The sequence below is a fragment of the Doryrhamphus excisus genome, chromosome 3, assembly GCF_030265055.1.
Source record: "Doryrhamphus excisus isolate RoL2022-K1 chromosome 3, RoL_Dexc_1.0, whole genome shotgun sequence".
Lineage (NCBI taxonomy): Eukaryota > Metazoa > Chordata > Actinopteri > Syngnathiformes > Syngnathidae > Doryrhamphus > Doryrhamphus excisus.
In genome coordinates this window covers 14,233,039-14,247,163 of record NC_080468.1, presented here as the reverse complement: position 1 = coordinate 14,247,163, position 14,125 = coordinate 14,233,039, and the positions used below count along the sequence as shown (strand labels likewise).

At 40.3% G+C, this 14,125-nt stretch overlaps 1 protein-coding gene across 6 annotated transcripts in view; it reads right to left on the bottom strand.

Annotated features, from left to right (window-relative positions):
* The window catches only part of carmil3 (capping protein regulator and myosin 1 linker 3), a 90,275-nt gene that overhangs the window by 43,211 nt on the left and 32,939 nt on the right, over positions 1 to 14,125 (bottom strand). For all 6 annotated transcript variants that reach the window (XM_058065949.1, XM_058065950.1, XM_058065948.1 and 3 more), the window contains 4 exons: positions 12,190 to 12,284; positions 10,415 to 10,501; positions 5,113 to 5,222; positions 4,949 to 5,026 (listed from right to left, as the gene is read on the bottom strand). In XM_058065949.1, the coding sequence (XP_057921932.1) occupies positions 4,949 to 5,026; positions 5,113 to 5,222; positions 10,415 to 10,501; positions 12,190 to 12,284 (370 nt within the window). The remainder of the gene's footprint in view (positions 1 to 4,948; positions 5,027 to 5,112; positions 5,223 to 10,414; positions 10,502 to 12,189; positions 12,285 to 14,125) is intronic.

Below are 14,125 nucleotides of genomic sequence, written 5' to 3'. Positions count from 1 at the left end.
GGGGTTGGGGGTGTCCAGCCCTTTTAGCAGGCCGGGGACAACTCATGGTCGTTAATTCTTTCAACTGTGAAATAACCGAGTCAAAAAGTCAGTCTAGCTATTGATTTTATTTGTAGCGGATACAAGCAATTGCAATGGCAGCATTGGAGGGAACGGTCAGCCCAATAGCCAAGGTCTAGTGAGGTCCAAGCGACCTCTGAAGTCAAATAGCTAATGAGGCGGCGGTCCCAACTAACAAGAAACTTCCTGTTAAGGAAGCATAAACAACAACATGTACTAACTGAAACTATGTTTGTGTGATATTAATTAAAAAGGACAATTTTGAACGCAGGGTTCAATTCCACCCTCGGCCATCTCTGTGTGGAGTTTGCATGTTCTCCCCGTGCATGCGTGGGTTTTCTCCGGGTACTCCGGTTTCCTCCCACATTCCAAAAACATGCTAGGTTAATTAGCGACTCCAAATTGTCCATAGGTATGAATGTGAGTGTGAATGGTTGTTTGAAAAGAAAATCTGAGTGAAATATTAAATATAATTTGACCACTCCCCCCCACAATATGAAAAAACACCATAAGACGTAAGAATTTGTCTCCCTCCAGTAGTCGAGTGCCGCGCTTATAAAAGCTTTCAAGGCGCACTAAACACTCGGACGGGTGGGGATGCGTCGATGTAATTATTTTAGTTGAAAGACTCATAAACTGGGTGCAAAAGGTGTATGACTCATCTCTTATTCCCATTAAAAACAAGTGCACCTTGACGTGGAGCTATTTGGATGACCGATTCAGCAAATTGCAGAAACGAACGGTTTTGTGCTGCGCGGACACTTTTTTGCTTGTCCGAATATATCAAAGGCTAAACTGTAACTGCATTTCCCCTCAGCCCCCCCACCCCCCCTCTGTCCTGTTAGGTAACTGCAGTTGATGTCGTTTAAATCATGTGGAATATTTTCTGCAAGGATTGACTTTGGGCGGGGGGCTTAAATGTGAATTATTAAAAATAACAATGTGACCCATGCTGGAAAAAAATGATGGCTCGATTAAATGAAACAGAAGCTACTAAATCAGTGGTGGGAAAATGTTTTGACTCGCGGGCCGGATTGCTTGAAAAAAAATTATGGGGGGCAGACTATATATTTTACACATAACAGTCCACCTGGAAGTATTGTATCTGTAAAAGTATGTGTGGGTTGTCCCTGGGGGGGGGGGGGGGGGGGGGGGGGGTGGGGGTGCTGGAGCCTATCCCAGCTGTCTTCGGGCGAGAGGCGGAGTACACCCTGGACTGGTCGCCAGCCAATCACAGGGCACATATAGACAAACAACCATTCACACTCACATTCATACCTATGGACAATTTGGAGTCGCTAATTAACCTAGCATGTTTTTGGAATGTGGGAGGAAACCGGAAAACCCAGGCATGCACAGGGATGGCCGAGGGTGGAATTGAACCCTAGCCTCCTAGCTGTGAGGTCTGCACGCTAACCACTCAACCGCCGTGCAGCCCTGCCAGGTTGTATGTTAAGTTTAAATTCAATTCTTTGGAAAGAACGGGCGGGCCGTATTCAAACACTTGGCGGGCCGGATGTGGCCCCCGGGCCGTAGTTTGCTCACCCTTGTACTAAATCGTTACTATTTTTCCACCCATCCATTTTCTATGTCGCCAGCCAATCACAGGGCACATATAGACAAACAACCATTCACACTCACATTCATACCTATGGACAATTTGGAGTCGCTAATTAACCTAGCATGTTTTTGGAATGTGGGAGGAAACCCACACAGGGGGAGAACATGCACTCCACAAAGACATGCACAAAAGGGGAATCGAACCCGGGTCTCCTTGCTGAAGCCCTGAATAGGTTATATTCATTTATTCATTTTCTACCGCTTATCCTCATGAGGGTCGAAGGGGATGCTGGAGCCTATCCCAGCTGTATTCAGGTAAGAGGCGGGGTACACCCTGGACTGGTGGCCAGCCAATCACAGGGCACATATAGACAAACAACCATTCACACTCACATTCATACCTATGGACAATTTTGAGTCGCTAATTAACCTAGCATGTTTTTGGAACCTTATTTTTGTTTTCTGAAAATATTTCCAATTTCTGTTGTGTGCACTGCTGGTATGGAACAGATAGCGAGACATAGTTGAACCCCCTACCTGTTGGCCCACTTTAAACCGCGCCATTGACACTCAAGTTTTTGTAGGCCACTGACGCTAATACTTTGCCCTGCAGTAAGAGAATATACAAGCTACATGATATGACCGATTCCAACGCATATTGCGGCCCGCACACCCACCAAATCGGTAAAAACAATGTCAAAAAGTGCAGGTTGCCCTCTACTGCCTTATTATTATTATTGCGTCCTGAAACGAACAGCACATACATTATATTCATATCTTCCCCTTATGGGGACCACATGCACCGAAGACACATCATCAGTTATTAGTGAATATGCTCTCCCACGTAGAGGGCATGATCATTATTCAACGCACCGCCCGATTTGCTCCAAACTATTGCATACATACTGTAGAACCAGGAGGTTTCCCATACACTCATTTACTATGACATTTGCACCGCCACAGAAAGCATTATCTGGTCGTCCTTGCTCACAAACATAAAGTATTATAATAAGAATGTCTGTGTGATAGAGTAGAGTAGATGGCATCAGACTTTACAATACAAACCATAATGTAACAGGTAAGTACATAAACATGCAGCAACAATGAACTACCATTGGACGAAAGTAAAGAAGTAACCACAAACACATACCTTAAGTGTTATCTACAAAGCGCCCGCAAGGCATGCTGGGTACAACTCCATAATATATAGTAAAATGACCTTTGCAAGAATGAATTATATTGATGTCATTTATCTTCATGTTCTATTTGGACCAAAATGTTGTGTTGCTGCTGGATGTTCACGATATCACAGTATCATTCAGCTTACCTGCAATTGCACTGTACGTAGTTCTGTGGTAGCTCACCTTAAGTGTTATCTAGAAAGTGCCCGCAAGGCATGCTGGGTACAACTCCAACTCTAATAGATGTAAAATGACCTTTGCAAAAATAAATTATATTGATGTAATTTATCTTAAGTGTTATCTACAAAGCGCCTGCAAAGCATGCTGGGTACAACTCCATAATAGATGTAAAATGACCTTTGCAAGAATAAATTATATTGATGTCATTTATCTTAAGTGTTATCTGAAAGTGCCCGCAAGGCATGCTTGGTACAACTCCATAAGAGATGTAAAATGACCTTTGCAAGAATAAATTATATTGATGTCATTTATCTTCATGTTCTATTTGGACCAAAATGTTGTGTTGCTGCTGGATGTTCACTATATCGTGTGATATCACAGTATCATTCAGCCTACCTGCAATTGCACTGTTCGTAGTTCTGTGGTAGCTCACCTTTAAGTGTTATCTACAAAGTGCCCGCAAGGCATGCTGGGTACAACTCCATGATAGATGTAAAATGACCTTTGCAAGAATAAATTATATTGACGTCATTTATCTTAAGTGTTATCTACAAAGTGCCCGCGAGGCATGCTGGGTACAACTCCACAATAGATGTAAAATGACCTTTGCAAGAATAAATTATATTGAGGTCATTTATCTTAAGTGTTATCTACAAAGCGCCCGCAAAGCATGCTGGGTACAACTCCATAATAGATGTAAAATTAACTTTGCAAGAATGAATTATATTGAGGTCATTTATCTTAAGTGTTATCTAAAAGTGCCCGCAAGGCATGCTGGGTACAACTCCATAATAGATATTAAAATGACCTTTGCAAGAATAAATTATATTGATGTCATTTATCTTAAGTGTTATCTAAAAGTGCCCGCAAGGCATGCTGGGTACAACTCCATAATAGATGTAAAATGTCCTTTGCAAGAATAAATTATATTGATGTAATTTATCTTAAGTGTTATCTACAAAGCGCCCGCAAAGCATGCTGGGTACAACACCATAATAGATGTAAAATGACCTTTGCAAAAATAAATTATATTGATGTAATTTATCTTAAGTGTTATCTACAAAGCGCCCACAAAGCATGCTGGGTACAACTCCATAATAGATGTAAAATTAACTTTGCAAGAATAAATTATATTGATGTCATTTATCTTCATGTCCTATTTGGACCAAAATGTTGTGTTGCTGCTGGATGTTCACAGTATCGTGTAATATCACAGTATCATTCAGCTTACCTGCAATTGCACTACAAGTAGTTCTGTGGTAGCTCACCTGAAGTGTTATCTAGAATGTGCCCGCAAGGCATGCTGGGTACAACTCCATAATAGATGTAAAATTACTTTTGCAAGAATAAATTATATTGATGTCATTTATCTTAAGTGTTAGCTACAAAGTGCAGATTGAGTGAAGTGGGGGGTTGGCGGATGCGTACAGTGACACGTGTGCCCAATAGAAGTTCGATGTCAGGGGTTTGTTGCGACGACTGGAAGACTGATGAGGGACTTGGGCACGCATCAGCACACAATCTCTACGCCAGGCCATTAGGACAATATTTAAGGCGGCCACAGAAGAGTAGTGGTTATGGCTGAAGAGGGGAGATCCTTATTGGTCTCCCAGAATCCACCACTGAACCGACTGGATTCGTGGTGGGCAACGAGGCGTAAGTTTGGTTCGGTGGAGGACGACGCTTCTACTGTGCACTTAAAATGATTTTATCTTCACAACCTCCATATTACGAATCTCGAAAAAGGATACGCTAACGCAACAAGACATCATTTTATCTCGATGACCCACATGCTAAATTTAGACGCAACTCAGACAATAGCGTCCCTGTGAGGTGATGCCATCTCTGAAGAAGACATGATGCGTATAACTTCTCTAATGAATGTGTTTTGTTTTGTTTTTTTGTGCGATGCTGATTTGTATTCTGAAAATGAGTTCAAACAACGTGTGCCTGGTGAGGGTACGAACCGAGTCCACTGTGCAGTCCGTTCCAGACAAGTCCAAATGGACCAGACAGTTAGGCTGGGCAAGGAACAGGTAGAGATTCTGCAAAAACAAAACAAAACAAAACAACGTTCAGGTCGGCATACAAATGCTTGGAAGGTAAAAATGTATCGATGCATGATACTCACTGTGGCATCCTCTCCTGAGAGAACCCCGGGGTTTTTACTCAAGTCCAAGTGTAGCAGAGAGTTGGAGTAATCATCACTTGAGCACAACGCCTGGGAGAGAGACACCACACCTGCCGAGGGATAAGGAAGAGGATGGGGTTGGACGAGGGTTTTGGTTATGGCCCCGTGATTTTAAATACTGTTGAAAGTCATTCGTTTTCTACCACGAGGGTCGCTGGAGCCTATCCCAGCTGTCTTCAGGCGGGAGGCGGGGTAGCCAGCCAATCACAGGACACATACAGACAAACAACCATTCACACTCACATTCAAACCTATGGACAATTTGGAGTCGCTAATTAACCTAGCATGTTTTTTAAATGGGGGGGGGGGCACAGAGGGGGAGAACATGGAAACTTCACATAGACATACACAAGAAGGGAATCGAACCTGGGTCTCCTTGCTGCAGCCCTGAATATGTTGTATTCATTCAATCATTTTCTACCGCTTATCCTCACAAGGGTCGCTGGAGCCTATCCCAGCTGTCTTCGAGTGAGAGGCGGGGTACACCCTGGACTGGTGGCCAGCCAATCACAGGGCACATATAGACAAACAACCATTCACACTCACATTCATACCTATGGACAATTTGGAGTCGCTAATTAACCTAGCATGTTTTTGGAATGGGGGGGGGGGGGGGAGACCCACGCAGGGGGAGACCCACGCAGGGGGAGACCCACGCAGGGGGAGAACATGCAAACTCCACATAGACATACACAAGAGGGGAATCGAACCCGGGTCTCCTTGCTGCAGCCCTGAATATGTTATATTCATTCATTTATTTTCTACCGCTTATCCTCATGAGGGTCGCAGGTATGCTGGAGCCTATCCCAGCTATATTCAGGCGAGAGGCGGGGTACACCCCGGACTGGTGGCCAGCCAATCACAGGGCACATATAGACAAACAACCATTCACACTCACATTCATACCTATGGACAAATTATACTGTCTGAAAGCTATTAACTAGGATTGCTGTGTGTTCCTAGCTGTGAGGCCTGTGTGCTAACCACTCCACCACCGTGCAGCCCGGAAGGGTAAAAAAATAAATAAATAAAATAAAAATAAAGATTTTTTAAGATTTAAGAATTATTAAGAGTTAAGATTTGGCACAATTAAGGTGGCACGGCGGTCGAGGGCGCAGCCCTCACAGCTAGGAGACCCAAGTTCAATCCCACCTTCGGCCATCTCTGTGTGGAGTTTGCATGTTCTCCCCGTGCATGCGTGGGTTTTCTCCGGGTACTCCGGTTTCCTCCCACATTCCAAAAACATGCTAGGTTAATTAGAGACTCCAAATTGTCCATAGGTATGAATGTGAGTGTGAATGGTTGTTTGTCTATATGTGCCCTGTGATTGGCTGGCCACCAGTCCAGGGTGTATCCTGCCTCTCGCCTAAAGACAGCTGGGATAGGCTCCAGCACCCCCTGCGACCCTGGTAGAAAAAGTGGTAGAAAATGAATGAATAAAAAGATTTTCGAGGCAGAAACTGAATCTGCTATACCCACTTTTGCCACAGAGTTATCTCAAAATCATCGTTTAGGCCCGACTCCGCAATTAACAAACAATCCAGTAACAGCGAAAGAAAGGAAAGCTTTGTGCCACTAAATAATCCATCAGGGACTGTTGAGCTCTTCTGGCAGGCTAATATTAAACCCCTTTTTGGATGAGGCCCACCAATGTCATTACAATCATCACACACACACACACACACTAATGCAAAATATAGCCTGCTAATTGGGATAAATGCATTCATATACATATATACATATACCACAAGGAATAAAAATCACCAAACATCTCATTTATATTGATTTTAGAATATATACCTGTGTATTATTTTCTCAGAATTCACTAACAAAGAACATGAAAAGCTTAAAAAAAATGAAATCCTACTATATTCCTTTGACAACAGACCCGCATACCACATCTACTTAGCCAGAATTTCATTTTAGGATGGTTCTCTGGATTTTGGGAAGACGCCACTGCATGTGGCGCTCTGAAGTGGGCAAGGCGCTAATCTTTTCATCCCTAATTTGCAGCAATTCGCAGGGAAATGAGGGGAAGCGGGGAAAGGGCGTCTAATCTCTTCCCCCATCTATCAGCCGCTTGTCTCGTCTGGAAGGAGAGATTTAGAGGCCATCCGGAATGTGTGACATTGACGAGTATATGAGGGAGGCGGGGACTTCTCGAAACATCTTTACAGACGGTGGAGGTTCGGAGGGAGAAACCTTGATACATTAAAAAAATAATAAAAATAGAACCAATATATAATGAATCAAGCTATTACTTACTTACTTACTTACATTATTATTATTTATTTTAATTATTTAAATTATTTGGGCAATTTACTGTTCACGCTGCACTTTATATTATGTTGTTCATATTTGGTGTCTATTTATTCTCCACATTATTGTTATTGTTATTATTTTATTATTACTTATCTTCTTTTGTGTCTGTTATATGGGAGCCAGGCAACGACATTTCGTTGGCAATTTCACTACTGTGTTTTTGTGCAATGACAATAAAGGAAGTCTATCTATCTATCTATCTATCTGTGGTTGAATACAGCCTACTGTTAGTAAAAAATGCATATTTTAAAGACATTTTTTAATTAAAAATTAAATATTTTTAAAATATTTTAAAATATTTTAAATATATTTTAAATATATCTTTTATGAAGTATTAAATATTTTTAAGCATAAAAATGTCTAAATAAAGTAAAATGCAAACATCAGGCATCATTTTTAAAAATATTTTAAATACATTTTAAATATATTTTAAAAATATTTTAAATACATTTTAAATATATTTTAAACATATTTTAAATATATTTGAAATATATTTTTTATAAAGTATTAAATATTTTTAAGTATAAAAATGTCTAAATAAAGTAAAACGCAAACATCAGGCATAATTTTTTTAAATATTTAAATATTTTTAAATATTTTTAATATATTTTAAATATATTTTTTATAAAATATTAAATATTTTTAAGCATAAAAATGTCTAAATAAAGTAAAACACAAACATCAGGCATCTGGAAGACGTTTTGATATGTTATATACAAACTGGTCACTAGGTGTCAGTAATGTTAATATAACATTCTGTGAGACAAACAGCATCAAATCTGACCAAGAGGATTTTATTGCAGGTTTGGATGATCTCACAACAGGCACAATAATCCCCAAAAAGGGCTTCTATGAAACCTCCTGGGGACACCGGCATCAAGCATGCCCAAACCTGTTTTTGAAGTGACTGACAATAACAATGCAGCTAGTCATTATTGAGTCCTATTTAGCCTATTTCTCTTTGTTTGTTTGCAATAAATTGCAATAAAATGCATTTATTCAAACAACCATTCACACTCACATTCATACCTATGGACAATTTGGAGTCGCTAATTAACCTAGCATGTTTTTGGAAAGTGGGAGGAAACCCACGCAGGGGGAGAACATGCAAACTCCACACAGACATGCACAAGAGGGGAATCGAACGCGGGTCTCCTTGCTGAAACCCTGTATATGTTATATTCATTTATTTATTTTCTAACCGCTTATCCTCATGAGGGTTGCAAGGGATGCTGGAGCCTATCCCAGCTGTATTCAGGTGGACTGATGGCCAACCAATCACAGGACACATATAGACAAACAACCATTCACACTCACATTCATACCTATGGACAATTTGGAGTCGCTAATTAACCTAGCATGTTTTTGGAATGTGGGAGGAAACCCACACAGGGGGAGAACATGCAAACTCCACAAAGACATGCACAAAAGGGGAATTGAACCCGGGTCTCCTTGCTGAAGCCCTGAATAGGTTATATTCATTTATTCATTTTCTACCGCTTATCCTCATGAGGGTCGTAGGGGATGCTGGAGCCTATCCCAGCAGTATTCAGGTAAGAGGTGGGGTACACTCTGGACTGGTGGCCAGCCAATCACAGGGCACATATAGACAAACAACCATTCACACTCACATTCATACCTATGGACAATTTGGAGTCGCTAATTAACCTAGCATGTTTTTGGAATGTGGGAGGAAACCGGAGTACCCGGAGAAAACACACAGCAGCTGACAGGAAGAGGCTATACAAGGTGATTAAAGAGGCCAGGTCTGTCCTGGGATGTCCTCTGGAACAGGTGGAGGAGGAGGAGGTGGGCAAGGGGAGGACGAGAGCCAAGATGTCCTCCATGATGAAGGAAGACTCCCACCCCCTCCAACACTAAGGTGTTCCATTACTGACAGAATGATGCATCCTGCGAGTGTGTGAAGGAGAGATATCGCAGGTCTTTCTTTCCTTGTAGCTTGCAGACTGTATAATATAAATAACATACAGAAACTGTGCAATAAACTGTGCAATAAACATGCATGTAGCTGTAAATACTGTATAGAACTTATTTGTATTACTTTGATTTTGCACTGGGCTGCACGGTGGTCAAGTGGTTAGCGCGTAGGTCTCACAGCTAGTAGACCCGAGTTCGATTCCACCCTCTGCATGTTCTCCCCGTGCATGCGTGGGTTTTCTCCGGGTACTCCGGTTTCCTCCCACATTCCAAAAACATGCTAGGTTAATTAGCGACTCCAAATTGTCCATAGGTATGAATGTGAGTGTGAATGGTTGTTTGTCTATATGTGCCCTGTGATTGGCTGGCCACCAGTCTGGTATCAGGTTTGTATCAGGTACACCTTTTGGGTGTTAAGTTGCTATGTGATGAATTTAGTGCTGTTGGTAGTGACGACATCATAACTGCCACTGTACACTGGTATATTTGCACATTTCCACATTTGCCACCGAGACCTCACAACTAGGAGACCCGAGTTCGATTCCACCCTCTGCATGTTCTCCCTGTGCATGCGTGGGTTTTCTCCGGGTACTCCGGTTTCCTCCCACATTCCAAAAAACATGCTAGGTTAATTAGCGCCTCCAAATTGTCCATAGGTATGAATGTGAGTGTGAATGGTTGTTTGTCTATATGTGCCCTGTGATTGGCTGGCCACCAGTCCAGGATGTACCCCGCCTCTCGCCCTGAAGGCAGCTGGGATAGGCTCCAGCACCCCCGCGACACCGAAAATGAATGATTGAATGATTTTGCACTTTCTATTATTCCCTTGTGGCACCACTAAAAGGCCTATCTTATCTTACCTGGAACCATTTTTAGATCCAACAGTCCAAAATGTTAATTCTTGCATTTTTTTTTCCAACTGGTCTTAAAATCAGGAGTGATCAGGAGTGTAAGTGTCTGACCAACGGTAAGTGCTTCTTACCCTTGGAGGACAAGGAGGTCTTGGAGAGATTCAGGAGGCGGAGGCCCTTGTTGAGCCGACACACTTGTTGGATCAGGTTGGCGACTCCTGATGTCAAGTGTGGGGGGGAATAAGCATGTTAAAACTTATTGCCTATGATAGGAAGCAGACAATGACTAAGTATAAGTCGTACAAATGCATAATTAGGTAGAAAAAAACATACATAAGTCGCACTGGAGTATAAGTCGCATTTTTTGCGGGTAATTTATTTGACAAACTACTTGACCAAAACAGACATTACGTTATCTCGGAAGGCAAGTTCTAACATTAATAAAAGAATAGAGAACAGGGTGAATCGGTGTATGATATGCTAACACAATAGTTAGCATAGCTACACAAAAAATAAACATGAACAGAAAAGGTGTCCAGTGTTTATGTAACATAAACCATTTTTTAATTTATAAGTCGCTCTGAAGTATAAGTGGTAGGAACAGCCAACCTATGAAAAAAAGTGTGACTTATAGTCCGGAAAATACGGTAATCAACAACTATTTTGGTAATAATTAATCATTTTTTTCATATAATATTCATAAATTAATTAAAAAAATAAACTACCATAAACAGTTTTTTCATTTATAAGTCGCTCTGGAGTATAAGTGGCAGGAACAGCCAACCTATGAAAAAAAGTGTGAATTTTAGTCCGGAAATTACAGAAATCAACAACTATTTTGGTAATAATTAATCGTTTTTTTCATATAATATTCATAAATTAATCAAAAAAATGAACGATTAAAAAAACAGTTTTTTCATTTATAAGTCGCTCTGGAGTATAAGTCACAGGAACAGCCAACCTATGAAAAAAAGTGTGACTTATAGTCCGAAAAATACGGTAATCAACAACTATTTTGGTAATAATTAATAATTTTTTTCCATATAATATTAATAAATTAATCAAAAAATAAACGACCATGAACTGTTTTTTCATTTATAAGTCGCTCTGGAAAAAAAATAAATTCCATGGCAAAAAATTTTTAAGAGTTAAATACACATTTTGTATTTTTTTTAATGAAAAATATAAAATGTAAAATGTAAAATGTAAAATATATATAAAATAAATATAATAAAATATAAGGAATAAATATAAAAATTATAATAACACAAATTCAATAATAATATTAATTACAAAAATCGCCAACCTCAGTTGAAAAATAAAATAAATATTTTTTTCATGTAATATTCATTAATTAATCAAACAAATAAATGATTAAAATTAATGTTTTTTTAAACAATCGTCACAGCCCACATGTGGTAAAAAAATGGATGAAATGGCAGCAGATAAGACAAAAAAAAGGGACTCTGATGGATTTATTTTGTGAAAAGAAAGTAACTGGCACCCTCCATTAATGAAGCACATGATGAAAAGAGCAGCCCACACATTTTTTTGCTGCTAAATTGTAGCCTCATGCATTCAAAACTAAAGCAAACCCGCTTGAAGGCAACAAACAAACAAAAATACAAAAATACACATTGTCCGTTCTATGCCATTCAATGCCACGGACTCAAACAGACAAGCCTGCATCACTATAAGATTATGTAAGTATTCACTCCATCACGCTACACGCTACACGCTACACACCCACACACCCACTCTCATGTGAAGAGTGATCTGGAATTCTTCAAAAGCAACCAAAAGTCGAGATGAAGCAAGAGATCAGAGATGACACGAAAGTGCGTGAGGGTGAGAAGGAGGTGGAGGAGGAAGAAGAGGAGGAGGAGGAGGAAGCTCAGGCCGATACCTTGGTTGTCGAGCGTGTTGTGAGCCAGGTTGAGAGAGTGAATCATGGAGGCTGGGTTCTCTGAGAGGGCGGATGCCATTTTCTGGGGAAAATCCCTGGAGAGAAAAAAAAAATGCAGTTAATTCCACGGAAAAACAAAACTTTCTTGATTAACTACGGTGAAGTGGGAATTAATTAACTGTGGTGTTGAAATAATACTCTAATAATACTCTCAAGGAATGTTTACTTCGACGCTGGTATTGTGATGCCATGACGCTCTTCCTTTAAAACACTGAATAATTGACTAATAATATAATAATATAATAAAAATAATTGGCTAATAATCCAAATCCATTTTGCCCCAATTGTTTTAAAACTGATCAATATTCAATTCCGGTGTTCATAACAACGTTCAATACATGAATTGATTAATTACTACCACATCTTTAATTATAATATGAAGACGTCAAGAATGATTCAATTGGACGGAATGAATTTTTGAACAGATTCTGTTTAAAAATGTCTGTAATATTTTGCAGAATATTATGTCTGTTTTGCGGAGAACTCATTAACAAATCAGCATCATTTCCCATTCCCTTTAAAAAGGCAGACGTGTTCAAGAATTGATTCCGCTCCGACTGATTCAATGGCAGTAAAGCTTTGAACCGACTACAATCACAGTCGGAAGCAAACGCACATAGAGTAAATACTATTATAAAAAATGTATTTTCTAAAGATTTTCTAAAATCTGATCAAAAAAAATCTGATTAATCGAAAAAAAATAATCGACCGATTAATCATTCATTTTCATTCATTCAATTAACCTAGAATTATAATAATCAAAAGTGAGTTGCACGGTGGAAAGGTGGTTAGCGCGCAGGCCTCACAGCTAGGAGACCGGAGTTCAATTCCACTCTCGGCCATCTCTGTGTGGATTTTGCATGTTCTCACCGTGCATGCGTGGGTTTTCTCCGGGTACATTAAATAATATGAAATAATAATATAGTCGGTTGCGTGGTGGTCGAGCGGTTAGCGCGCAGGCCTCACAGCTAGTAGACCCGAGTTCAATTCCACTCTGGGCCATCTCTGTGTGGAGTTTGCATGTTCTCCCTGTGCATGCGTGGGTTTTCTCCGGGTACTCCGGTTTCCTCCCACATTCCAAAAACATGCTAGGTTAATTAGCTACTCCAAATTGTCCATAGGTATGAATGTGAGTGTGAATGGTTGTTTGTCTATATGTGCCCTGTGATTGGCTGGCTGGCCACCAGTCCAGGGTGTACCCCGCCTCTCGCCCGAAGACAGCTGGGATAGGCTCCAGCATCCTCCGTGGCTCTCGTGAAGATGAGCGGTAGAAAATGAATGAATGGTTCCAAACCCACCCTTGTAAAATAGACTGCTGTCTTTCATCAGAAGGAAATTGTTCCGACCTTTTCCATTGTTTAGTAATCAGCAGTCGAACATAGATAAGTTTCAGGAAAATATCAGTTCCCGACTAAAAAAAAAGACAAAACATTTCAAGCATAATTGGCACAATTTGTTTGCTTTTGTGCTCAAATATCTAAACAAATGTACCAACATAAATGACACAAAAATGGGTTAATATAACAATATCAACAGTCGAACATAGGTAACTTTCAGGAAAATATCAGTTCCCGACTAAAAAAAAAAAAGGCTAGGTTAATTGGCGACTCCAAATTGTCCATAGGTATGAATGTGAGTGTGAATGGTTGTTTGTCTATATGTGCCCTGTGATTGGCTGGCTGGCGACCAGTCCAGGGTGTACCCCGCCTCCCGCCCGAAGACAGCTGGGATAGGCTCCAGCACCCTTGCAACCCTGGTGAGGATAAGCAGTAGAAAATGAATGAATTAATGAATGATTACATATGATGTTTGCATATCCTCCTTTTCATGGTAAGCTGCATGAAGATGCTATTTTTAGCGCAAAAAAAAAAGTCTC